General features: G+C 34.5%; 4 protein-coding genes across 8 annotated transcripts in view; 3 read left to right on the forward strand and 1 right to left on the reverse strand.

Annotated features, from left to right (window-relative positions):
* The window catches only part of LOC110384560 (uncharacterized), a 434,794-nt gene that overhangs the window by 224,665 nt on the left and 182,289 nt on the right, over positions 1-27,840 (reverse strand). The gene's annotated exons all lie outside the window — the stretch shown is intronic.
* Positions 1,079-9,365, forward strand: LOC110370015 (nucleoside hydrolase). Of its 4 annotated transcripts, none has more exons than XM_049842033.2 (9): positions 1,079-1,243; positions 2,896-3,012; positions 4,799-4,912; positions 6,106-6,205; positions 6,627-6,795; positions 7,087-7,203; positions 7,660-7,796; positions 8,272-8,455; positions 8,785-9,365. In XM_049842033.2, the coding sequence occupies exons 2-9, from the start codon at positions 2,912-2,914 to the stop codon at positions 8,913-8,915; spliced, it is 1,053 nt and encodes a 350-aa protein (XP_049697990.2). In that variant the 5' UTR covers positions 1,079-1,243; positions 2,896-2,911; the 3' UTR covers positions 8,916-9,365. The 4 variants fall into 4 exon arrangements, with proteins under 4 accessions (XP_049697990.2, XP_049697988.2, XP_063890966.1 ...); XM_049842031.2 differs by lacking the exon at positions 1,079-1,243 and adding an exon at positions 1,332-1,523; XM_064034896.1 differs by lacking the exon at positions 1,079-1,243 and adding an exon at positions 1,332-1,497.
* LOC110370000 (uncharacterized) lies at positions 9,901-17,042 on the forward strand. 2 transcript variants are annotated; one of them, XM_064034845.1, is made up of 8 exons: positions 9,901-10,082; positions 11,849-11,956; positions 12,363-12,462; positions 15,004-15,172; positions 15,436-15,552; positions 15,887-16,023; positions 16,313-16,499; positions 16,824-17,042. In XM_064034845.1, the coding sequence occupies exons 1-8, from the start codon at positions 10,069-10,071 to the stop codon at positions 16,976-16,978; spliced, it is 987 nt and encodes a 328-aa protein (XP_063890915.1). In that variant the 5' UTR covers positions 9,901-10,068; the 3' UTR covers positions 16,979-17,042. The 2 variants fall into 2 exon arrangements, with proteins under 2 accessions (XP_063890915.1, XP_063890914.1); XM_064034844.1 differs by lacking the exon at positions 9,901-10,082 and adding an exon at positions 10,826-10,986.
* The window catches only part of 5-ht2a (5-hydroxytryptamine (serotonin) receptor 2A), a 96,899-nt gene continuing 92,450 nt past the window's right edge, over positions 23,392-27,840 (forward strand). The window contains exon 1 of the mRNA XM_021327268.3: positions 23,392-23,642. The gene's annotated coding sequence lies outside the window, so the exon portion shown is untranslated. The remainder of the gene's footprint in view (positions 23,643-27,840) is intronic.

Raw genomic sequence — 27,840 nt, forward strand, 5'->3', positions numbered from 1 at the left:
ATACCACAACAGATACAATCTCCTTAATTATTTGTCTCAATATTAGGCGCTGTTCATCTTCCATTTCTAGAGACACTATGCACAACGCACAGTACCACTATGAGCTTCTTCCTAAACACTGTGTAAACGGAGATGGAAAAGACTACTTAACACTTGAGACTTATCGCGTAAAGTTAACGCTTAACACTTATCACTTCACACTTCGCAAAGTGTAAACCGGCCTTTACCAAATGTATACATTTTGGCTTAGATGGTGCTGATTTATCTATAAGACAATTTTTACCTGCAGCTAACAAAATTAAGAAAGACATTTTACTCAGTCCAACATTGGTTCAAATCCTTTTTTTATGGCATGTGTTTCATAAATCAAACATTAATTTAGTACACCGCCATCTATGAACAGTCATATGAAACACTTCAAGACACAATGCACAGGTCGCCAGGAACTTGTCATTAGTTACCGTTGCTACGCATAGAGGGCGCTGATTTTTATTTCTTTGTAAGATAAAACTTATATTATTATTAGGTAATAAGTTATTTATGCCAAGTTTATGATTGTTTCAGAGAGAATCTTGCTTTAGGTTTCTATGGCTACAGAGATGAAAATACATAATTATAATGTTGCGAATATTGACTGAACGGTCTTCAAAGTTAATAGTAATGTAAATCCGTATTGTATTTAATTGAGCTCTTAAATCATCCGAATCTTAAACAGCCTTCCTCATATATACAAATGGGAAACTTAGTATGTAGGTAGGTAGGTACATTATATTTATTACTCTTACTGAATGGATTTAAATAAATATTGGTAATAAATATAGCCTATATCAGAATAATATAAAAATTACAAGTACAGTACAATCGTATATCTAATGAAGAAAGGACCGTCTAAAACTGCGTAGCAACATTCCCAGACGTACAAAACAATTTACAAACACTAATTAACGTCAATTGTGGGCCACTCTATTTAATTATTATCAAACAATGCCGTCTTCAGTCTTATCTAGAAATCAGATATGATTTGTAGTGTAAACTGTAGATAAACTTAATTTACATAATATTTTTCAACATTACCATTATATAACGTGAATTTAAAGTGTCAATTTTTTTTTAGTATTTTTGGCATAGTGGAGCATGAGACCGCATTGTTAGAGTGAAGATAATCGAGTGATTTCATTAATCAAATCGATACCGAATTTGAATCGATAAAGTTTATCAATTGAAGTGACGTATGCCTAATTAAGTAGGTACATAATATTATTTTATTATTTAAAATTATTCAACTTTGGGTCAGATTGTCAGAAGTTGTAACACACGTACCATTTTTGGAGTTTGTTGTTAAATAATTTTCGGTTAATAATAAAACATGTGTTGACATTATGTTCAAATGAAGTGCTGGTGTTATTAATATTGTGACTTTTCACCAACTGACAAAAAAAAAAGAAGAAGGAAATTCTCAATTCGGAAGTTCGTATTTTTTAGTGTTTATTTGTGTAGGTAAGTAGATCAATTGGCTCTGAAAGGTAAGTTCTAAATACTTGTGCATTTTTTTACTGTCGTGCGAAAATACCTAATTGATGTCCTTATATCCCGAATCTCTTTAACTTTAAAACTGTTACTTAATAGGTTACTAACCGGTATTTTTTTCACAAAAGGATAGATTTACTTTAAAGAGGTAAATAACTTATTTCTGGTGTCACAAGATTCTCGTGATGACAATCATTATTGTTATAATTGACCGATTATTTCGATATCTAAGTGTTTCATCACTAAGATTGACGGGAGTCCTATCAGTTACCGATCCCAGATATAATAATGAGTGATTAGTTTTATGACTTTAAATCATTTTATTGATTTATTGATGTGTAAGTAGACATTCCTTAAAGTTCTTTAGAACCCTTGTATCTTTACTTTATATTTTATGCACCTAGTTTTTGAGATATGGAAAATCTATACTTAATATAGAGCTGAAGAGTTTGGTTACTTGAATGCACACGTCTCAAAAATAACTGTTTAAAAAAATCAGTGTTAGATAGCATATGTATTTTGGAAGACTATAGGCTAGTTATTTGGCTGGGAGTGGAATAATTTTTGCTGTAGGCCTCCGATGGAAGTTAGAATATTTTAAATTTTAGAACTAGAAGTTGGAATTTTAATTTTAGGCATAGTTTGGATAATTTAAAGATACAAAATATGTATATTTGTAATTAATTCAGCATAACAAGTTTATGAGCCTATCAGGATAAATGAATATTATTGTTTTAATCGTGACTTTACATATTACAAAAATATCACTTATACGTCATGATTTAACAATTAAAAATCAAAATCTAATCTTAGTTCTAATCAAGCTTCTAGATTTTTTTATGATCATGCGTTTATTGAAAATTTTATGCAATTAATAAAGGTACGTTTTCAAAGCGAACTGCCGATTGCAACTGCCGACCGCGAGTGCAGCAGCTGCAGTTTTGGTTTGTATGTATTTACATGAAATCTCTTCGATTTCGTGCAGTCGCTGCACGTGCAATCGGCAGTTTGATTCCAGAACATACCTTATCAGTAGCTATAGTATGTTATTAAAGATTTCGTGTTTTGTTTTGATAACAACTTTTAATCTTGGGTACAGATTTCAATACACATCCGGGGGCAAATAAATACCTAAAAGTTGTATTTTTTATTTGTAATTTCAGGATAAGACTATTTCAATTAAAAATGCTGTTTTCGCGATATACTTTATAGGTACCTATTTTGTCAGCTTTCCTGTATGCTATCTTTCATACTTTTACACCTAAAAGTCATAGACAGGGCAAAAAGTAAACATGTTTGCCGACGTTCTCCTAGCTTCTCTCTTCTAAATCTTAATATAATATGCTTGGTATCAAATTATTTTTTCAGGAATTAAGAAGAAATAATGGTAGCTGCGAAAAGACTGATTTTGTACATTGGAATACCGCTTGTAGCTCTACTGATAGTGGTGGGAACTGCAGTGGGATTAATATTTTATTATAAAGAGTAAGTACCTTTTACATAGTGCAAGCTACTCTCTTTTATCTCTCATCTCCCGAGCCTTTTCCTAACTATGTTGGGGTCGGCTTCCAGTCTAACCGGATTCAGCTGGGTACCTGTGTTTTACAAGGAGCGATTGCCTATCAGACCTTCTTAACCCGGGCAACCCGTACTGGGTTGCCCTTGGTAAGATTGGTGTCAGACTTATTGGCTTCTGACTACCCGTAAGTACTGCAAAGGATGTTTAACAGCCGCTAGAAATAACTAGTAAAGATTATGAAGAAGTTTTTCCTTGATTTTAAAGTCGTGACATTGAGATAATAAACATAAAAGATACAAACTGTCTAAATTGTAAAAATGTTCTTAACATAATATAGTCAGTTCTAACTGCTTTAGATAATGGTTGCTAAGTTCTAGTAATTAAGATAGGATAAAAGAAAAACGAGGTTACGCTATCTATTCATATTTATGTACTACATTGTATGTGGTTCTATAGTTTTAACATAACTAGTAGAAAAGAGAGTTAGAGATCCTCAATCTACATATACCTACTAATTTAATAAATTGGAATCATTTTTTAGGCTGGGAATCTATTGAACCGATTAAAACAAAAACTTTCATTGTAGGAAAACTGCACTCTTCCCGAGTAACATAAGCTATACTTTATCAAGGTACTTGCAGTAGTGCCCACGGGACACGGGTGAAACCGCGGCAAATCGGCTGTTGTTTCGATAGTAACTTCCTTGCGTTGCGCTTACTTGTTTTATTCCAATAAGTAGGTACTGCAACTTTAGTCTAATTTTAGGTTTTAAGGCGTGTGGCAACATAAAGGGTGTGGCAACATAAAAGGCTAAACTGTAGCTATAAAAAATCAAGTATTTATTTAAGTGCTTCGGTACCTAAATTATTGAAACGACTAATGTTATCTATATGACGTAATGCTATTTTCGTGTATTTCCTAAAATAAATCATACATATTAGAGGAAACACAAATCAAAGACATAGATGAATTACATTGCGAAAATATATAAAAAACACCCTGTTTATATCATAGAATATCGTCAATAGCTTGTCTTTGACTGTGACAAATACTTTAAGTTTATCATTAGATTCCCTGCAGATATATCCCGCGATGCTAGATTACAAGGCCCTTATCGTGACAATAAGGAATTAATGTCATCACCATTGAAGAGAGATTAGGAAAAATACCTATTTAAAATTGTATATAAATGTACCGTACTTTGTATCATAACGTAAGCAACTTCAAATGGGGTTCCTATAGACATAATTAAATAAAATATTTCAAAAATCGTTTTTTGATTAGGCTCATTGTACGGAACCGGATTGTTAAATAGTTGAGTGCTAATAAAAAGAGCTGTTATTTTAATTTTAAGTTTAGTTGAACAGTGGGCTGTGCTAATAATGATGGCTGTTAGAATATTAATATTTGTGTGCCTTTTCGTGTATTATTTTGGCAGGTAAGGTTATTTTTGTATGTTTAAAACTGAAACACTGAAATATTATAGTGTTGATTAAATAAATATGATAGTTAGTGCATAAACCTGCCTCATAAATGAGTATAAGTTTTGAAAATCATACGCAAATCCGAAGAGGACGGTCTCAATTTGGATGTTTGTATTTTTTATGTTTAATCACGCATATCTCCGTCTTTTGACCAAAATAACTGATTTGACCAATTCTTTTTTATCACAAACGTATATACAATATATACCTACGGCCTAGCACTCTGTTTTCCAATATTATAACACAGTCCTATTTCTTTTCTTTTCAGTCCTGAAGCCGCTGCAACCAATTCAAGAAAGAAACTAGTAATCGACCATGACGGTGGTGCGGACGATGCCTTCGCCATAACCATGAGTTTGCTCAATGAAAAATACTTCTGCGGGTATGTTATCAATTATTACATGTTTATCTGTTGTGCTATTATCGAGGTTTTTATAGTAAAACTACCTGGTTTTTCACGGTTTTACTTGCGTCCCAGCGGAATTTCTTCAAGCTGCTGAATTTTATAGGAATATATTTTGACACCAGGGGACATTACTACATTATTACCTACAGGGCACATAGTTTCCTAACAGTTAAAGAATAATTAAAATCGTTTCAGTAGGATAAGAGACCTTAGACTTTAGAGTACAAAATATCAATCAAAAAAATCTTCTTACTAACATTACTTTTAAAAATTGCATGATTATGTACCATTTATTTTTGAACAATAAATATAACTTAGTTTCAATCAAATAGTTAGCCTGCACGGTATTTCCCGCTTGGGCCTTAATACAAGGTCGAACAGAAATTACTTTATATGTTGTCAGAAAATTTCGCGAAGTAATAACATTTTATTTTGACTTTTGCTTTAACTTTCCAAATTAATGAATTAATGGCAGAAAAATAAAATCATTGGCATTACATTATCTATAGGACTGTCAATCATGAAAAAAAAAAATATTTGCATAGATAATAATTAGATAACACCTTGACTTAGTTTACATATTACACAGAAACAGAAAATTTCTATTTCTAGTTAAATTATTATGCACGTACGTCATTATGATTCACGCAAAGAAAAATGTATGTACCTTCTTACTGTTAACAGAGTCACATTCATTTTGTCAAATAACACAGTCAAAAACATTTTGTATTATTATTGATCGATTTCAATAAATTATCTATGGATTTGCTTGGCTGATTATCATCTTCCTGCCCTTATCCCAATTCTATTTGGGGTCGGCTATTTGCTTGGCTGATATGAATTCGATACTACTCGTATGGGGGCTTTTCTAATATTTCTTTTTATCGGGAAATCATCAATATACCTCCCCGCGGTGCGTTAGCAGCGTGAGTGTCAGACTCTTATTGACTAAAACCCATCATGTTCATTTTTAAGCCCTTTATGTACCAGGGCCGCGGTAACTCTTTCGAACAATCCCGCAGCCCCGACGTATGGGACTTATATCAAAAGTCTATCCTTAATTAATGCAAAGATGAATACATAATAATTCATAATATTCTTTTATCTAATACTGTAGTGAAGACTTTGCAGTTGATTTTTTTATACATAGTATACATTTTAATTTTTAGGCCAAACGTAGTCGCCTTGACAGCAACATTCGGCAATGTGAACATATCTCAGGCAGTAATCAACAGCGACAGAATACTATCATTAGTTGACAGACAAGATGTAAGTATTGTGTTTATAAGTAGGTACTTTAATCTTAAAACTTGATCTTTGATTTTCAATACTTTTGTGGGTTTTTACATCTTGATCCATGTAAGGCTTAAAATTGTTGTACGCACCCCAATGCAATTGATACGTGCCCTTTTTTACATTGAATATACTGCATAATAGAAAACTGGATCTAGCCTTTGTAGGCACTTAATCCTAATACGCTCCAAAATACAATAATTAGTGTATTAAGACTACGAGTCAGCAGAAAGCTGATGCATACACACATTCAATTAGAACAAAAATATCTTTGGTATGTCGTTGCGGCATGAAAAATGACACAAAATTTTCAGACAGTTACTAAACAAACTCCTACAGAAATATAGCAGATATAATGATAAAGCTCGACACTAATAGCAATCTACTATAATTTTAGGTACCAATATACAAAGGTGCTTCAAAAGCCGTGATAGGCGGCATAGAATCTGACAACTTTTATGGTTACGATGGCCTGGGTGACGACGGCTATATGGCTGAGGGGCCCATTGATTATGAGGACCAATACGCTGCTGTGGCTCTTCTAGAGCTTTCGAAGAAATATGAAGGTATGTTGATAATATAAATATGCTAAAGATAGTAGAATAAGGTGTGAGAAGAAGAAGGTATGCTAAAGAAATGGAAAGCCTTTCAAAACTTATCTAACTTAGTGGCCTTTCTGGGTATAAGACGACAGATTGCCAACTGCGATTCAATAAAGTTAAAAGGCAAATGCGCCTTTGCTGGCTCTTAGAAAGAGTGAGACACCATGCAACTGGTGAAAAAAAATTGGATCCTAGTGGAGTCAATACTTGGTTAATTTAATTAGATTATGACACCCTTATTATATTTTTTTTCAGGAGATCTGATCATAATTGCTGTTGGTCCTATAACGAATATAGCGTTGGCGGCCCGGCTCGACCCTGATTTTATCGGCAGACTTCATCAACTATACGTTGGTGGTGGTCATATTTATAGTAAGTTTCATGACCAATTTTATTTATTAAACTACTCTTACATACTAGAGCCACTGGTCCACCTACATCCACGAAGAACAAAACTATCCTATTGACTGAAATTTGTAAAATATGAATAATGTCTCATGTCTAAACCTCCTGCTGTAGGTACTGCGTGGGGGACTGTCAGACTTTTTCTAACACAAACCCATCATGTTCCTTCTTTATGTACCAGGGCTGCGGTAACTCTTTAGAACAATCCCGTAGCCCCGGCAGGTCTATGGAGTGACCTTGCCTAGCCTTGTGCTGGCCTTTACATGAAAGATGATGAAGGATATCTCTCGATCTTTTGAATGATCCCACCAGTCTTGATTATGTAAACTTTACGTCCGCTTTAAAACCATGAGATCGTATTTCGTATCAAGTCGAGACTGATGCATATCTTATCTAAGTATATATTCATTGTACCTATTCTAGGTGAAGCACACCCTAAGCCAGAATTCAACGCCCACGTGGACCCTGAAGCTTACCGTATCGTGGCTGACAGTGCTACACCTGACAAAGTGACTTTTGTACCGTTCTCACAAGTTTACGACACGCTGAATATATCTCAAGTAAGTTGTTTCGAAGAATTACATATAATAAGATTAAAGTCTTGAGCCCTTTCTTATGTTGGGGTCGACTTCCAGTCCAACGGGATGCAGTCGAGTACCAGGGTTTTGTATGGATTCATTGCCTATTGGACCTCGTAAACTCACTTATCTCAAAACTGGTCTGCCAAAGTCAAAAATTTTATTTATTTATGTTTTGTACACAATATCTTAAAGTTATTTAATCAAAGACCTGGGACTCACATTTCAACACGTTTTACGAAATAAGTCGAATTAAAATAGAAGACTTACACAGACATAGGTTATGTGCAATGTCTGGTATTGTCAATGCATCTCAAAAAGGTAATCAAGCCCTTAACCTTATTTTTATGGAACGATATGTTCTCCAGATGTGTGATAGTAAAAAGGCCAATTATATGTATGTTAAACCAATTTTGTAAGAAATCCTTAATTTAATACATAATTATGTACCTTCCAGTCCTGGCGTGACGATGTCTTAGGACAAATTCCAACGCCAACAATGAGAGCTCTGAACGGATTTGAAAGGATATCATCTCAAGGGCACACCGCCTGGACTCAGCTGGACCCAGCAGTAACTGCTGTGGCATTGCATGAAATTGCTGATGAATACAGGAATTCTAACTTCAGCATTTTATTAGAAGGTAATTTTATTCTACATCTTCTATTTATATTATCATCTGGCTGCTCTCCTCGGACCACTCGTCTCAAGGGAACTATATTCCTGTATAAAAGTAGCCCATCCTTTGTTAGAGTCTAGGCTCCCCAGGTATTTAATTTCATTAAAATCGGTTCAGTAGTTTTAACATGAAAGCGCGACAGACAGTAGTTAGTAAAGACTATACTGGTGACTTTTGCAAACCCTTATTGAAATATAATAGCAAAGTTCGATTGAGCATTCCTGCTAGTATGGATAGATAGAAAATTAGTAAAGTTAAGTTCGAAAAATAACAATATCTTACCAATATTTCAGGTGAAAAACGAGCAATCAACACAAACGACTTCTCCTCTGAACATCCTAACGCAAGACTGATGTATGCAGCCAATAAGGATAGATATAAGAAGTTTTTAATAGATATTTACTCCGCTGAGTTATCGCCTTGATTTGATTAAAAATAACGTAATTTTTGTGTGACAAGTAATAAATAATATGCAGCCATTCGATGCTTGACGAATTTGCATTAATGTTTTGTTCATAAAGTTAAACTTGATAGCGGCAAAGTTATTTGTAGCCAACTATCCTTTTAAAGCATTTGTGCGTAATCGTATAATGCGGTATTAAATAATAAGCATAAAAAAACCTTGGACCATGTGGCACATATTTAACAAAACATTCGAATATATATTTATTTTCAAACATTTTTATAATAAAACTGTTCGTTTTAAGGGTTAAATCAAAGAGTATCTACAATCAAATGCCTGAACTAAAGCAGCATATATCAATCAGGTTGATTAGCATATTTTACAGTCAGTTAGGTTATTTAGCGATAAGCATAATGTTCATAATTAAGTATAAAATGTGTGTATAAGTTTATTTATAAATAACCAAAATACGGCATTGTTTAATTTTCTTCCTAATTTCACCGTATTTCTTAAGAATAATCTGCCTAGCCGTTTCCCGACTATATTGGGATCAGCTTCCAGTCTCATCGGAGTACCAGCGTATTACAGGGAGCGACTGCGTATCTGATTTCCTCAACCCAGCTAGTTACCTGGGCAATCAAGTACTTCTTAAGACTGATTGTCAGACTTTCTGGCTTCTGAGTGCCCATATCGATTGCCAAAGATATTAAAATGACAGCCGGGACTCATTAACTTAACTTAAGGCAAGTTAAGTTAATGAGTCCCGGCTGACAAAATACGGAAGAACTCATGACGGGTGACCATCTTGGTCACCCATCTACGGACTGACCGCACTAAGCGACGAACAATAACATGATTCACCCACCCTCCATTTGTGCCAAAACAAAATCGCAACTCATGAGGACAATACCGAATTAACCAAAGCGGGAACGAGAAGGGAATATTTCGAAGGTCAACGACCTACATATTTACATTTCGCGCGCGCTCGTCAACACTCGTGGATCTACGTCATGCGCACGAGTCGGTAAACTGTTCTATATTATGTTCTAAGACTAGTATTTAATTAGAAGTGATAAGTGGATAAACAAAGAAAATTGTTGTGTTGTGAAGGAAATTCACTGTTATTCTGGCATTTGTAGTGACTGTTCGTGTATTTAGAAACTGGAGTAGAACAATGGCTGCAAAAGCGTAAGTAAATTTTTTCATACTTTTGTTAGAATAGAATTTGAAAGACTGATTGATACTTAGATAGAATAAATCCAATTTTAATTATCGGTGATCGATTTTTAATTGGCAGGCAGCGGTAGTTTTCTTGTTGTTTGTTTTCGTACTTTATCGTTCCAAAACGATTTCAATAGAAATAACATGATTTTCAATTCGACACGTTAAAAAATAATTTCGCTGAGAGCATATAAATAAGTACTTATTTGTGTACTCTTACGACACAAGATAATTATAGTAAACAATAGAGTTGCTTGCTATTGTTTGTAATTTAACAGTTAATAAATCACGACGTCTCACTATCACATATGTAAAGCTAATATTCATCTTAAACATCTGTTTATTTTGAAAATTGTGAATGAAGTCTTAATAAACGGATGTTTTAAGAAAACTGAAGTGTATATGTTGACAATTGTAGTGACGGTAAACTTGAGCCTTACCTACACGATCGAAATAGGCAAAAAAATGCTCCTGACTTTGGCAATAAATTAAGGCCTCCAGTGTCAAAAATATCTTATCCCTGCTGTCCGCCCAGGTACACAAAGATTTTTTTTAGAACTCTGGTAGATAAAATCCACATATTCATTATTACTATTCTTTATTGCACACATAATATGTTATACACAAAGAATACAGTTCATGTCTATTTACACATTCATAATCAAAAATGACATAATATTTGTTTTAATCAAGTAGTCATTCCAGTAACTCGCCCATTGATCGAGTGTAAACAGGTCTTCTTAGATTTGCATGATACAACCGATCTTGTTTTATTTAGTTTATCTCAAGCCGCGGTCAATAGCATACGTTTAGATATGTTTTATCTCCGAATATTTTTTGTAGTTTTGTATTTTTGTGCGTGTGTTAATGGGTAGGTTGTTTTTTAATAGTTAAATTGTGGTTAAGTGTATTAAAAGCTGGTTAAAATGTGTTTAATATTAATTTTGTGAGGTGATACCGTTTTATTGACCTTTTGGCTTGCCCTAGGTCAGATCTTAATCGTATTCTAATTCAATGCAATTGTTTTTGTTTTGAGTGGTAGCATGACATATATTTTTAGTGCATGAGGAAAATAGTAGTCGCTAATATTTAAATGTGTTTCATTTAAATATTAGCGACTACATTAGTTTACTTCTTGTCAAATAACTTTACAACTTTGAAGTTAGCCACATGTAAAATCAGTATCAGTATGTAAATAAGTATCTGTAAGAAGGCAGCAGTACTAACTTAATTGATTCCATCCAATATCTGTTAAACGACAATATTGATAGACTTTTAAAAATGAAACAGATAGTTAAAAAAAAAACAGTGTCTCATAAAGTACTTGGGACAGTTTTGCAATATGTAGGGAAGCGTTTTATCTTCTAGTTCTATTGTGCAAGTTTTCAGATTAGATCCACTTTATAATACTTGTATTAGATTTTCGTAATAGTAACCTTTGTTTTGAAACTCCATGGTTTATATACTGACTAGCTTGCACACGCGGCTTCGCTCGCTTGGTGTGTTAATAAAAAGTAGCCTATGTATCCAGGGTATCAACTATCTACATACCAAGTTTTAACCAAATCGGTTCTGCTGTTTTTGTGTGAAAGAATATTCATACATTCTCACGAACTTTCACATAGTAATATTAGTAAGAGTAGGATAGGATTTTTGCCGATACTGCCGACATACGTACATGTTACTACAAATAAAATACATATTACTACATATAAATATGATTTATTTGTCAGCTTGTCAACGGAGGATAGTAAGCCGAAGTTCATAATAGACAATGACGCTGGTGGTGATGATGCCATGGCTATATTCCTGGCTTTGCTCTACGAAAGACATTTTGACGGGTAAGTTGATCATAAAAAAATTACCAGAAATAAAAAACCTAGAAAAACTATGGAATAAGAACATTAAAATTATAAATACAGAAAAACACTATTTTTGGTTCTAACTGAAGTGAAAATAATTAATATTTATAAGAATATCTAGGTACAGAATTGGATTAGTTATTCGAAACTAGTAGTAAAATATGTTCGAATAACGAACGAACGCCTTTGCAGGCTAGGTACCTGCTATGTCGTAGAAGTCGCAGTAGATCCGTAGACACTCTTTTCTAAAATAACTATTTTGATTCACTAAGACTAGGTTACAATGACAATACTCAGCTGAGAGGATGTAAAAAATATGATGACGTAAACACTAATTAGGAATCAAGAAGTAAAATATAATCATTTTTTATGACATCGTTTTCAGACCAAAACTTGTGGCACTGACAACTGGGAATGGAAACACGAACGAAGATAACGTATACTACAACAACCAGAGGATACTCAGAGTTGCCAACAGACAAGATGTGAGTACAAATATTTAGACAGCTCTTTCGAAAACCGCTCTGAAGCTACTAGCCCAGTCAGGCACCTACTAAGCACCTAGTAGCCCAATTAGGCACCTAATAGCACAATTAAGCACCTACTAGCCCAATGAAGCACCTGCTAACGCATTTAGCACGTACTAGCGCAATTACAGGCAAGTTTCTTTGTAAAGTCGTTCTTTAATAGTTCTAGGCGAAATCCGAAAAAAAAAATGACAGTTTCTTTCCTACTTATTTAATTATGCAAATTATTATGTAATTCCAGTAATCCAACTTTATTATGAGAGACAATTTGTTGAACTATGACTTCGCCTACTGAGATAAGAAATGGTAATGATGATAAATGTCAGCATATTCAATTCTATTATGTGAGAAATGATTATTATTTATTAAACAATGGTCGATAACACAGTCCACCTAAATGGTCAGGAAATTATTGTTTTGGATTCGACAAATTTTTAGTCGACCGCTAATTTGTTTAGGCTCATAAATCAGTATGAAGATGAATGGTAGTACGCACATTACAAAGATCAGGTTCCTATATAGCCGGTATTAGATCGACTGAAAACTATAAAAATAAAATAAAATAGTTTTTATTTCAGACTAGCTTCTGCCCGCGACTTCGTACGTGGATCCTGTCCCTTATGCCAGCGACTACGGGGTCAGCAAAATCAAAGATCAAAATAGTCCCAATAGACGTGACCATAGGGATAAAAGTAGTGATTCTAATTAGTCCGCATTTAAGTTGTGTGTGGCAAAAATATTACACGTATTATTATGTAAAAAACATTAAATAGATGACAAAGTCGTGGTGACTTAGTGGAATTCGTGGTGGTTTAGTGGGTAGAGAACCAATCTCTCAAGTATGAGCGTGCGTGTTTGATTCCAGGTCTGGCAAGTACCTGCCAATGCAACTTTTCTAAGTTCGTATGTTCTTTCTACGCATATTTTGGATACCAATGACCGGTATTTGGAGGGGATGTTAAGTCTTAACAAGGGGTGTTGGGTTGAGCGGGTAACCGGATTGTGGAGGTCAGATAGGCAGTCACTCCTTGTAAAACACTGGTACTCAGTTGCATCGTGACTGGAAGTCGACCCTAACATAATTGGGACAAAGGCTCTTGAGATAATAACGACAATAATAATGAGATATAGGCACCGCAGGACATCTGAGGCTGATGACGCTGAGTAGCGACCCCGCGGGGCTATACATATATACTGAGTTCTCCAGGGAGTGTATACTGTCCCCCATCTCCGGCCGGTCGGAGTGAACCATGACGTGGTAGGTCTCATGCCTCTGGCTTGGCTTGGCCGTCCAGAGTGGAGTCGCTAGAGCAGGATTAGTAGCCCTGCTCGGAGGGTAGGTGCCTCATGGTAAGCACAGGGAGCGCGTAATCTGCGTTTAAAGTCCGCCGAGCTATTCTCACCCTTCAGCCGCTCATGTCCCTGTTGCCCTCTTGTTGCTATTCAGTGACTGATTCCCGGGGGCCGTTTTTACATGTACCTAATACATTGTCATCTACTAACATCCCATCACAATAGCCCAAGTAGTTTTCGTCCATAGTTAGCAATAGTTTAGCACAGAACCGGGGATTGTCGGGGGTAGAGAGTGCTTATCAGATTGAACCACTTTTGCTAAAACGTCATATCTTCATATGCTTCATATAGTCTAGCAGGGCTCCTGGAGTTCCACATCAGATATTTTACATCTTCAATTTTTATAAGTCAACAGAGAATGCTTATCAGATTGAACAACTTTTGCTAAAACGTCATACCTCTATATGCTATAGTCTAGCTGGGCCCCTGGAGTTCCACATCAGGTGTTTTAGATCTTCAATTTGTATAAGTCAATAGAAAGTGCTTATCAAATTGAAAAACTTTTGCTAAAACGTCATACCTGTATATGGTACCTACAGAGAAGCTGGGCTGTTGGGGTTCCACATCAGGTGTTCCAGATCTTAAAATTTATTATCTCAGCTGAAAATGCTCATCAAATGAAACAAATTTTGCCACGGCACCGTATTTGTATCTCTTATAGTTTTATTGGTCTGTTGGAGTTCTGCATCAGGTCTTCAAGTTTTGAAGATAAATTATAGCCTATATGTTGGCCAGGCTTAATACTGATACAACAAAGAAAAAATCATTGAAATCCGTCCAGTAGTTCCGAAGATTAGCGTGTACAAACAAACAGACATACAGACATACAGACATGCAGACATACAGACATACAGACAGAATTTTTTTTTTGGATTTGTGCTCCTTTACTGATTCTAAACCCCACCCAATTATTATTTTTTTAATATATTCAATGTACAGACACAGTTTTTTGACAGATTTATTATATGTATAGATAAGTGGCATCCATAGTATGTTAGTAAAAATAAACAAAACAAAAGACTTACCTACATTTTGATTACACTATGATTGGAATCAAGATTTTCTAAAAAAAAATGCCATTCGGGTTCCTTTATAATGGAGACATTATGAATCTTCCATATTCATAAAATCTGAATGAAATTCCAGGTGCCAATCTACAGAGGTTCCAAGGCATCTCTAGTAACAACTCCTTCGGTGACAGACTATTATGGCAAAGATGGTTTGGGAGACAGTGGGCAAACATTCCCTGATCTCGTGCCTGCGAAGATTGAAAATGCTGTTAACGCACTCATTGATTACTCTAAGACTTATGAAGGTAATGTTTATATTGATAATTATTTCGTTTTTATTTAACATCGTTTCTTTCTAATCCACTTGCCTTAAGGTTTTCAATTCGTCGGAAATGGAAGTTGTAATAGGTACATAAAGTGATCGATTCATACACCGGCAGGGCACTTGAGATTCCTTTGGTGTTGCGGTGATATTCGCTGACCATTAGGCAAAGCATTTACTCCTATGCTTATAAAATACAACATTTTCAAGTAAAATTATAATTTCATAGTTTTTTTCTCATTTCAGGTAACCTAACAGTAATAACAATCGGGACCTTGACAAATGTAGCGTTGGCAATAAAATTAGACCCCGGTTTTTTGTCAAGGCTTAACCATTTATACATTGGCGCAGGACATATTCAAAGTAAGTACTTCACCATCCAAATGATTGTTTAAACTTTTCTCATCTTTATTAGTCTGCTTTGTTGACAAGACAGCTTTAGTTACTTGAAGGTCGAAAGTGGTGGTTGGACGATCCAAAAAATCTTGGTTGACCGCTTGGCCCAACGAACCTGTTCTTTTCAGAAACAATAGGTAGAAGCTTGCGTTCAGTATACTATATCTAAATTATGATTACTACTCTAATCAGCCATGGGACGTCCACTACTGAACATAGGCGTCCCCATTAATTTCCAAAAGAATCGCTTGGAAGCGGCCTGCTATAACACCTATTTTCAAACATAATTGATTGTTCTTAGGTCCCGAGAATACGACTCCAGAATTCAACGCTCACATGGATGTAGAAGCATATCACGTTGTGGCACAGAACGCTACTCCGGACAAAGTTACAGTATTCCCCTTCTCACAAGCCAAGCAGTATCTTAATTTTACTAAGGTAAGTAGTATTAGGCCCTTAAAGCATGAACTCCTTTTAAGACTATTTTAGGGCAAAAAAAAACTGCATTCAGTTGATATAGTTCTGTTCAAAAACGGAAACTTTTGAGACAAGCAAAAGAAAGTTCTTTTTAGCTCGTCTTTTTTCATATTCCATGACCAGGATATTAAATAATATAATTAAATATTTTTCAAAATAAATAGAAAACTTACCCTGACTTGTCCCGAAGTATCAACGGTATAGTTATCATATTAGCTGCCAATAATTGCAACAAACTTTACAATTTCAGGACTGGCGGCAGAACCTGTTAGGAGCTATAGACACAGAAATAATGAAAGCTCAGAATAAATATGAGAAGGTGTCCTTAGCGTACGAAGGTACCTGGCAGGCACTTGATCCTGCTACAGTCTCCCTGTTCCTGAGACCAGATCTGGTGGAAGAGTACAAGTATTCGAAGAACGATATAACTGTTTGTGGTGAGTTTGATTTACTATATTGGTAACTAGAATGGGGAGTTTGTTCCATCATAACTTCTTCCCTTCAAAGACACATAGGAAGTGGTGATGGGTGGACCCTCTCGGGGGCTTGTTTTTGTAAACTTGAGCTTCAAAAAAGGCTTTCTTTTTTTATATAGCTTTTCACATTACTTCGAATATTGGATGTAGCTGTTACGCTGGTGAATGAAGACAGCATGACTTAGGTTCAGAATGCACCTAGATGATTTTTTTGTGAGAAAATACGGAACTCAGCCCCACAATTGTACACACACATAATGATAAGTACCTATTACTTTCTTGCAGGTGAAAAAAGAGGCATCTGCACGAACGAATTCGTTGAAAAAGAAAAAGCAAACGTCAGGATAGCTTATTCAGTAAAAACAGAAGAATACAGAGAATTCTTATTAGATGTTTTCAAAGTAGAACTGAAACCTTCCAAAAAATATGAAAAAATATGAAAGTTAGCTATGGTTATATGATTTTGTATTTGTAAATGCGAAAATACACAATATTTTTAAATTGTATGCTTTTTTATTTGATTTTTTTATTACCTATACATTATTTAGAAAGGTATTCTACAAGTTATTTTTTAAGTTTAAGAAGCTACATCTAGTGATGTCAACGAAAAGCATCAATGGAGGAAAAGTTTACAGAAAGAAAATTAAAACGTGTTGCTACTTTTCAGAAAATTGCGCCATCTAGTGACTGGTTTGAAAACCAACAAGCAATTAGTTTTCAAGAAAACCAATAGATGGCAGAACATGAAGAAAACGTTGGAAATGCACTAAAAAAATATTTAAGTGTAATAAAGTCTTAATATGATCTGTCACTGAACATCTCTGGCAGTCGTTACAGATAGTTAGAAGTCAGTAAGCCTGACAATCAGCCTGACAGTCTTGCCAAGTGTTATTGGGTTGCCCGAGTAACTGGGTTGAGGAGGTCATAATAGACATCGCGGCATCCGTTAAAATCCGTTTAGACTGGACGCTGATCCCAACATAGTTGGCAAAAAGGCTCGGGAGATGATGATGATGCAAGTCGTAATATGAACTATTGTTCTCTATAAATCAGAGCTTTGGGCATTGATAAAGAGGAATGAGAATGTTCAGTACAATAGCATTATAAAAACACGCATTCCTCACATCTTTTAGAATGAAATATTTGCATGGTTGAAATATCCAGCTTAACACCCCCGAAGCTAAACTATCAATTTTATTACGAAAAAGTTCAACAAAAGTGTCTTTTGAATGTTATCTCATGTCCCAAAAATGTGTTACAAGTAATAAAAAATAATATTTTATGATGATAGAACATTCTAAGTTTGATTCCATTTTTGATTGCGGATAACAAAGTTTATGACTTTTTTATGGTATATTATTTGTAATAGTTTGCCGCAAGGTATATGCGCTATTCTAGATAATATTTGCGGTGATATCTATAGATATTTTATTATGTCTTTATTAATTCAAGACGAGACAAGACATCGAAAATACTTTGAGGTACTTATGCCTATTATTATCGCTTCGTATTGCCCGATGTTAGCTCAGGTAAAATATAAACAAAGAAAGAAACATTTTATATTTGCATTTCCCTCCTTAAGCATTCTTTCCACGTCATACAAACTGCCTCAAAAAAACAGCAATGTCAGAAACATTTACGACTTAAACAAAAGGGAACAAAAATACCCCTCACGAACCTATTAAAAACATTGTAAATTTCCACCGCAAAGGTAAAAAGGTTTGTCAAACGCAATCCCGGGTTGCTCCCAAAATTCAGCAACCTGGATTAACATAAATTAAGAGAAACCGCTCACTGCAGACTAAACAGTCGGCCGACAGTTGCCAAATATATTTTTAAGGTTCCGTACCCAAACGTAAAAAAGGGGCCCTATTATTTTCGCTCCTCTGTCCGTCCGTCCATCCGTCTGTATCTCATCCAGGCTGTATCTCATGAACCGTGATAGTTAGAGAATTGAAATTTTCACAGATGATGTATTTCTGTTGCTGCTATAACAACAAATACTGAAAAGTAGAATAAAATAAATATTTTCTTGATTTTTTTGCTCATTTTTGCTCGATATCTATATATATCGGATTGTGTTATAATTATGGAACGTTTTATAAATAGTGCGGAACCCTTCGTGCGCGAGTCCGAATCGCACTTGGCCGGTTTTTTTAGGAAAATCTGGATTCCAATTAAAGCTTTAATTTGGTCTGATACCGGCTAAATACCTGATCTTTGTAATGTGCGCACTACCATCCATCTTCATACTGATTTATGAGCCCAAACAATCGGCCGACTAAAAGTTTGCAGTGTGCAGGTGAAAGGGGAGCCGGAGGCCCAAGTTTTAATATGCAATAACACACGTTAATGCTTACCAAGTACTTAGTAATGACGGTAATCCTAACTTTGTACGGTTACAATTTTGTAACGCTTTCGTGTAAACGTTCATCATTTGAAGTGTCTTGTGGAATGTACGTAATAATAATATAAAAGTGTCAAATAAATAAAAAAAATATATATAAAGTGTCAACAGTAAAAGTTGTTGCCTTTTTAATAATTTTTGTTGTTATCAATTACTGTTTTCGTATCACCTGGGGTGATAGACGAATTTTGAGTTTTTATGTTAATTCCTTACAATTATACAATTCCTAAGTAGTGATTTAAAAGTTGTAGAAATTGCAATCAAATAATCATAACATACTTACCTCTCCAATTACCACATAGAATTAATTGATAAAAAAAACTGACCTTAGAGATTCTAAATACTTAATTCTTTATTAGCGTTCCATATATTATACAGGTGGTACATTATACTATATTGTTATTGTGCATATAATGTTGATATATTGAACATTTTTACATTCCGAACGGGGAAAAGTCGACTAAAGAACGTGGAAATGCAGAAAAACCAACTTTCACCTTATAATTATTAAGAACCATGTAAATCGAACTGACATAAATACCAACATAATATTACGACATAATAGTTCATAGTCCTTATCCGCAATACCTGTCAGGTTCCACAGTTGGGAATTCGGTAATAAGTATGTATAAACTTGAGCAACTTACATCGTGGAAAGAGGCGATGAGGCGTTTTAGCTGTTCCTGTAAGAAGAACAGAATATTTTATATTTGAAACTAACCTTTATTGTAATTATTTTGAGAAGGAATAATTGTATAAGAATAGTTCACTTTTTTTTTTCATCTTGGAATTTTACAAAAAGTCTGGTGAGAAATAACACCTGAAAAACAATTCAAAGAAAGTGTCAAGTTGTCAAGTTTCACCCGCGTCCTGAGGAAACTCCGTCGCGTACATGGATAAAAGTACCTCTTTCCTATGTTATTCTGATATACTATGACTTCTAAGCTACATCAAAATCTATCCATTAAATAAATATGTATCCGCTAAGTGACCAATTTGTGCATATAAACTCGTCACACATGTGACAAATTCTTCGTTCCTGCACGCTACTAACTTAGTCTCACTGGGACTATCAATGTTTACGTCGTGTTCCCAAGTTAGAAACTTGTGCATATTATGCTGTATCGTCAAACAGTTTGGATGCTTACATAATTTAGCGTATATTATCCTTAGTTTAACTATGTTGTGTATATTAGTGATGGCGTGTTTTGTGAGTAAAGAAAAGTAAGTTTGTAATGGTGTAAAGATTAATTAATTATTTCTGATTGAGCGTTGATTTTAAAGTACATTTTTATCAATATACGTAAATTAGGTATTTGTGTTTCTTCTTTTTGCCCTGTTCTCATACATGTTTATACCTACTTGACAGACATATAAGCATTTGATTAATTAAAGACTTTCTCGCTATTAATAATGACAAAAGCTGAAAGCCATATTTTTAATCGCGTGTGCCACTTTTAGACTCCCTCTAATATACCAAGTAATTTCCTTCCAGGTACGCGGTTTATTAAAAACCCCAAGATTGACTTAATAAATTATCGTTAATTAATCTGTAATAATGTAATTAGCAAGTAAATTAATGCCACTGTAACGTGGGAGGAAATTGGCTATTTTTAATCTCATTAGCTCAAAATAAAAATATTCTGCTAGTTAAAAGGCGATATCCGTAATTCAACTGCCCCCGCAATTAATGCACCTCCCCCGCCTTTTTTAACATAACCTTTATTTTTTTAATAATTAAAAAGTTCAAGATTAATATAAATCGCATTTTCAAAGAATTAATAACTACGTCAAAACCGGCTTAACTCAGGAAGAGTTATCGGCAAAACTGAATAGGTCATATATAAATGTATAAAATAATGTCTTATGGCCGATTCTAAAATTCTCTATCTACCTAGGTATCTGTTGATTTTCTTACTGGAAATTTTCGATACTAACCCCATGCAACTCATGACTTCCTATCTTTAGCGACTGGTTGCCCGGGTCACTGGGTTGAGGAGACCGTTCCTTGTGAAACACTGGTACCTACTCAGCCGCATCCGGTTAGACTGGAAGCCGACCCCAACATAGTTGGGAAGAAGCTCGGGAGATGATGATATACAAAATAATATCTTACTAGATAATACAATTATGACATTGCCCATAGGTACTCGTTAATATGCGAAATTTATATCTTTAGTAAGGAAAACCGTGGATAGATAAAATATTGGGAACGGCCGTAAATCGAGAATCATTTCACAAAAAAAACAATTGAATACCTAATTCATACATTAGTAGACCCCATTCTCGAGTACAAGGAGCAAAAACTTCTAAGCAAACACAGGTGGCGCGCGTACCGTTAGCAGAGCAATTTGCTAAATGTCGCCCCGGTGTCGGCAATCTCGGGGAAGGTTTACACTTATGGGCATAGACAATCGTTGTTTTTGTTACTCGTATGTACTTATTTCTGTGTTTGTTGCAGTATTTTGTGTTTCCATTTCTGTTTACATGAGGAAGGAGAATATGGAAGGGATGGCAATGTGTGCTTGTAAAGAGTTTAATTTGAAAGTTTATGTGCCGATAAGTACCAGCGACATAAATTAAGAAATCATAATATGTAAATATTTGCCCAGCAGTGGGACAACATAGGTTAAATAAAAAAAATATGTAAATAAATACATCCAATAAAATTTACCATTATTTTCAACTAACTGCAACAATAACGTATGATAATTATAATGCCATGAATAAACATTGGATGTAAATAATTTGCTGTTTTCCCTCTAAAACAAGAATGGTTCTAAACAGTCTATATTTTTCCTCTATCTACAGCTTTCCATACCTACCAAACACTCTGTAGGTATATCCAAATCCCACTCTTTTAATGTAAGCCAAAAACAAAACATTACTATATTATGTTCCGTAAAAGGTTCAAAAAGAAAAATTCCTGCTCAAATCATCCGAGAGAGTTTCAGAAGGCAATTTAGAAACACCGCCTGAAGAATTTAACCCGCCACAATCTTAGATCATATATCCAACCAGAATAGGTAGCAGCACAAATCTCTATGTGAAATTTTTCTCCGATTCACAACAAGTCACACTCTTGTATAAACAGCTTATGATAACATCGTTACGCACGCACACTGCAAAATTGATAAACCCAAGCATAAACTTTTGCACGTAAATATAAGTCGAATGTGTTTAAGACAAACGAATTTGTAGAAATTAGGCTATATAAAACACTTTTTGACAGCATTTCAAATTGCATTGGACTACGACTCGAAAAATGGCTCTTACGTCTCTTTCACCATTTCCTAGTGCTGGGAAGAAGAAACGGTTAAGACAAATTTCTAGCGCAATCTTAATCCTAGAAACGAGTATGAGCTTCTTCTATCTTTGGCATAGATAAGGAAACATGCGAATGGCGTCTCCTGTTAGTTCAATTCTCTAAGACTACAACGGAATGCACACACATGATAAATGGTTCAGGTATACCAGGTTTGTGTTTATGAAGGCTTTTGTTGAACAGCTTTAATTTTCAAATGCCCTTTAATAGCGGACTTTAATAATATATCTATCTATTGTTTGGAACTTATGTCAAAATTCAATCTCTAATTGCAAGTCACGGATAAAGATCGGTTATAGAGTACTAAGTAACTTCAATCCCTACTAATATTATAAATGCGAAAGTAACTCTGTCTGTCTGTCTGTTACGCTTTCACGTCTAAACCACTGAACTGATTTTAATAAATTTGGTACAGAGATAGAGTTGACCTTGAGAAAGAACATAGGATAGTTTTTATCCCGGACTTTTGAAGAGTTCTCTTGCAAACGCGATATAACCGGACTCGACGCGGGCGAAGCCGCGGACGGAAGCTACATAGTATAAGTACAAAATGGATCATAGTACCAGTCCTCCCCACTTCATAGCCACTTTTACACCATATCTAAGTAGGTACCTATAGATTCATAAAGAAACCTTTTTGTTCGAAGATTTCGATTGAATGGACTTGAAAGGTTTTAAAGTATTTACAAAGATTACGAGTATGAAGGTCACGAGTTTTAAGAGATTTCCAAAGTGAGGAAATTGTTCGATGCTTAACTGCTTTGGCGAAAAATTCTCTGTAAAAAAAAAATCAGAACAAGAAATATCTTCTTAAAAACTAGGTTTATAAAAAGATCTTAGAACAGACCTTTTGTTTTAATATTTTCAGTAATTAAACGAGCCTTGTGACTTCTCGCATATTTAGTCAAGTTTCTGTCAGAATACACAATAAATCTGTCAGTTTTCCAAACAAATAATGATCGACCAAAATATGAAATTGTGCATCTATTTTACTAATACTTAATATTGTAAGAAAAATTACAAAGTAATACTGCTTCTCATCCCCATTTCCTACGTAGTACATTGCGTGCTTCACACAGACTCGGCAACTCTCCCGTTCGCTAAGATTTCGCGCCAGTTTCCCACGAGATACTGAAAGCTGTGGACGCATGATCTGTGACGTCACAACGCGTTCCAAATACGAAATTCGCGCGCGAATATTTTCTTTTTCATAAAAAAGTATTGTTCTATCTGTGTTTGTGCCTGTGCTTGTTCTTAATTTGAATTTACCTTTTTTGTGGATTTTGAATTTCGAAGAGTGAAACAATTGAATTGGGTTAAGTGCAATTAAGAAGAATTAAAATATGGATAACTTAGTTAACTTCTGAAAAAGGTCAGTTAACATTATTTTTTTAATTGTAGTTTTACTTTTATTTTAGATATTTGTGCTACCATGTACTTACTACATTTTATGTTTGATTTTAACAATGTAAATGAAATGAAAAAGTTTACTTAGTAGGTATACCTAATTGTAATCAAAATCTACATTAATCTGCACAATTAAACTATTCTAATTAGCTTTACTTAAATCAATAAAAAATACATTTACCGGATACTAATTAACAACTTAATGTTTCAAAATGATTAATGGTAACTTTAATACTCATAATGATTTTATATTTTAAATTTAATAAAACTTACAAGAGTGAGTTTGAGTTACAAATGGAAGAGAAGTGTGAGTGAACGAATTGGAATAAAAAGGATAAAACCAATTTGGATTATAGTCACGCGAATTTGATTGATGCCTTAACAGCCAATTCGTTTATTTTGGGGATCCCTTTGACAATCGGAAATATAAAACTGAAATAGAAGTTGTCCTTTTACTGTTAAATAAAAGACAGATGATTATACACCGGAATAACTTAATTAGTATTTTAGTCAACAATATGTATTTATTCGGAAGTCTTTTTTTATTACTAAGTATTTTAACTGTCGTTTCTTTTAATTAACTGCTTCAATATTAATTTTATAGATTTTATGAAAAATAATCAATTAATTTTAGATTCATTTATGGAGAGAAAAATATTTTTGTAAAAATATTTTTTATTAAGGCCCTGATTGCTGCGATTTACACAAATACAAAATTAACATTTAAACTTCGAAATTTAATAAGGTGCCCCAAAAGTTTCATTTAGCTTTAATATAACCTTTTGTCTATCATAATGAAGATCATTGTTCTCAGGTTGATTAAAATCACAACTATTTAAGACATTTTATGTAAAAATGTTATTTAAAGTCTTAAATACAAAGAAATAAACAAAAATTGAATTTTCTTATAGAATTGATAAAATCTGGTCTGTAGATTTATTTATTATATGTACACAAGAAAATAAACTAATATCAGAAAAAGTAATAACATAAAATAGTACAAAGGTACTGCATATTTCTAATGAATAATATACCTAAAAAAATATATTTATATGTCGTTTACCGGACCTAAAAGTGCTTAATAAGAGTAAAGAAAATACACCTTTTCCTATATATTTTTTATATACGGAACCTTTGTATAAAGTAAACAATCTCGTTGCATTTAATAATGTTGCTTGCATCGACATCCATGTCATGTGATTGATCGATGACCGTCAAGTAGGAGGGACACGTAACAAAACGATTCACTCGCTAGGTATAAGTTACTCCTTGAAATATAGCTAGATTAGAACAAAACAGAGAGTGAACACCGGGATAGTTGTCGTTTATTGGACAAGCCTAGGTTAAGCAGAGGACGGCAATTGGCTGATTATATAGTTATCAGATGATCTAAAATTATTTTCTTTTGTATTTTATTTTACCCCTACAAGCTTCTTACTTAAGCCCTCGGGTTTTCCGCGTACCACACTTAGATAAAAAGTAGGCAACATATTATATTATGTGTGTATTTTCTAAAGTTATGTGTGCATAAGCTAATTAATTCCAGATTTCATCAAAATCCATCAAGTGGTTGACTGTACCTGTACATCCATACCCACACAAACTTTTGCATTAATAAAATAAGTAGGATAACATGGATTTGATCAATCTGTCCTTACACTAGAATACATTAAATTTTTAAAGCTGTCTTTCTAATCAAGCTATATTTTAGAGACTTACACAAAATAGGTACACACAAAAGCTAAACGCTTTCAAGAAGGGGAGAATCGGCGTTGTCCATTCTACTGAAACTCACAGTCATCCTATTTAAGTGGTGAAGCGAATAATGATCTTTTGTGGTAGGTCATTATTATTAATGCGTGCTTCTATTACATTTTCATGTCCAAAAAAATAATATGCCTGCTTGAACGCGGTCGCGGCATTCTATGACTTTGTGTAGGACAACTTGATACCTACTTAGAGCTCATGTACACTACAAACTTTTATTTGGCCGATAGTTTGCTTGGACTCATAATCAGTATAACAAACACAAATGTTCGCACACAAATCTTGGTATTTTACAGAAATTGTTCGCTCTTTTGTTGCTGGTTGCTACAAGCGAGTAGACCAGAGTACATTTGTGTGCCCCACGCTATAAGATACATAAGCTCTATAGCACATATCTCTATAGCATAAAATCCAATTGCATATTTACTAACAGAAATATTGAAAACTGAATACACGTCACAGAACTGTTCAGAATTTTTTAACAATTTTATTATATTTTATTTAAAACATATCCCACATTTTATTCAGCCTTTTGGCATGTCAGTTTTAATTTTCATTCCTGTCTAGCGGCACGGATGACTCTGTATGAATTTAGACTAGACTTTTATAGCGCAAAGCTCACAACTCTACATGATACCGTTCATATATTCATATGAGTTATTGAAAACTAATAAGGAAATGTAGATAAGGCTCAATTTCAGTAGGTTCTTTCAAATAAGTCTCTGAGACTAGAGCGTTCAAACAGGTACCTAACTTTTTCAGCTGTATAATAATAGTATTTGATTAGTATTAGATATAAGACGCCATTCAAACTGATAAGTAGAATAATGCTTGATTGTTTTAATAAACACACTTACTTTGATGCGTTACTAAATCCTCATGGTGATTGATGCACGGTTTACTATATCAACATAAGCAGCAAAAGAACGCGTTACGCAAAATATGTCTGACCCATCAAAACAGGGCATCAAAATCTACAAAATACTCTGAATTTTATTTCAAAACCAGTCCAACACTGCTTTCAAAAAAACCCCGAATCCGAGCTGTCCCACAACAAAAATCTGTGTCCGTTGCAAAAAAATACTTCGCTCCGTTTCAAAGGACTAGAAAAAAATTGCGTGGCGTGGCGTGGCGAACTGGACATGTCCAGGCCGAATGACATTGCTGTTTCACTTGTTTTGGTCATTCCATTATCATTTGTGGTCGTGATAAATTATGACTGTGAATTTGCCGAGACGGGACTTGTCATGATTGATGCCAAAGGTGGTAGACTGAGGGTCGTTGTGATATGTTCGGTTGACAGTCTTGTTAAAGGTGGTATTGCAAGATGCGATGGTCATAGTATTATTTTGAATAGTGGTTTTAATTAAGGTTCGTTAATTTCAACCGCGAATGACTGAGATATGTTATATATTTGACAATGTGAAGGATTAATGTAAGCAATTGATTAACACGTCTAAGGGTTCTAGTGGTACTAGAAACTGCTTCTCAAGTACGAGTGTGAGTTTCATTCCAGATAGACAAGTATCAATGTAACTTTTCTAAGTTATATGTAGTTCCTATGTATCGTGAGGAAACTTCTACTATAAACACTGAAAGCTTCAATCATCCTTTTGTTGATGTTGATTCCTTCTGCGTATGAGAAGAGGCCTGTGCCAAGTAGAGGGACAATAATGGGGTTTATGTTGAATTGATTAGCGAAATGTTCCTGTTTCATCTTCCTCATAAAACGTAACTATGACGTCATCAAATCCGATAGCGGTCCAAGATTATCTAAGATACTGCTTAGCAACAATGTGATTACATATTAGTACCAAAAAAAAGTCGTTAAGAATCTGCCAGTCCTTCAGCATGATGCCGCGATTTCATTATTCCATACAGCCTATTATTATATTTTTCGCTCATGATAAATATCGCGGACGAAGGAAAGATAAGCGGAGATGCCATAAGACAGGGAAGTTCGGGGTCTTCTTCTATTCTAGACCAAATACGGGCGTGAACTCTCTGTTGCGAGTGAACTAACGACACGTTCCGGTTCCTAGATACATCAGTCAAAGCTTGGCTTTGATTGATTGCTTATTGCGTTTTGAAGAAATGGACGGGTTCCAAAGAAGGTGTATGAGGACGTAGCCAGTAACGTTCCTCGTCCCCAACCACCCACATTTTGGCGATGCTACTTTCTTAGTAGTTTTTTCCATTATGACATCTCCGTAATTTTGTTCTCCATGATAAATATTCTATAACAGGCTTTCTCGTAACCATTACCCTTGGGAATAAGGTCAATGTTAGTTTGAATAACTTTTTTATGGTCGGGCCAAAGTAATATGGTTGTTTCCCCATGACAATTTTGTAAAGGCTTGTCTTCTTATTTTTAGAAGGTGGTATTTTTGTATACT

The sequence above is a fragment of the Helicoverpa armigera genome, chromosome 5, assembly GCF_030705265.1.
Source record: "Helicoverpa armigera isolate CAAS_96S chromosome 5, ASM3070526v1, whole genome shotgun sequence".
Taxonomy (NCBI): Eukaryota; Metazoa; Arthropoda; class Insecta; order Lepidoptera; family Noctuidae; genus Helicoverpa; species Helicoverpa armigera.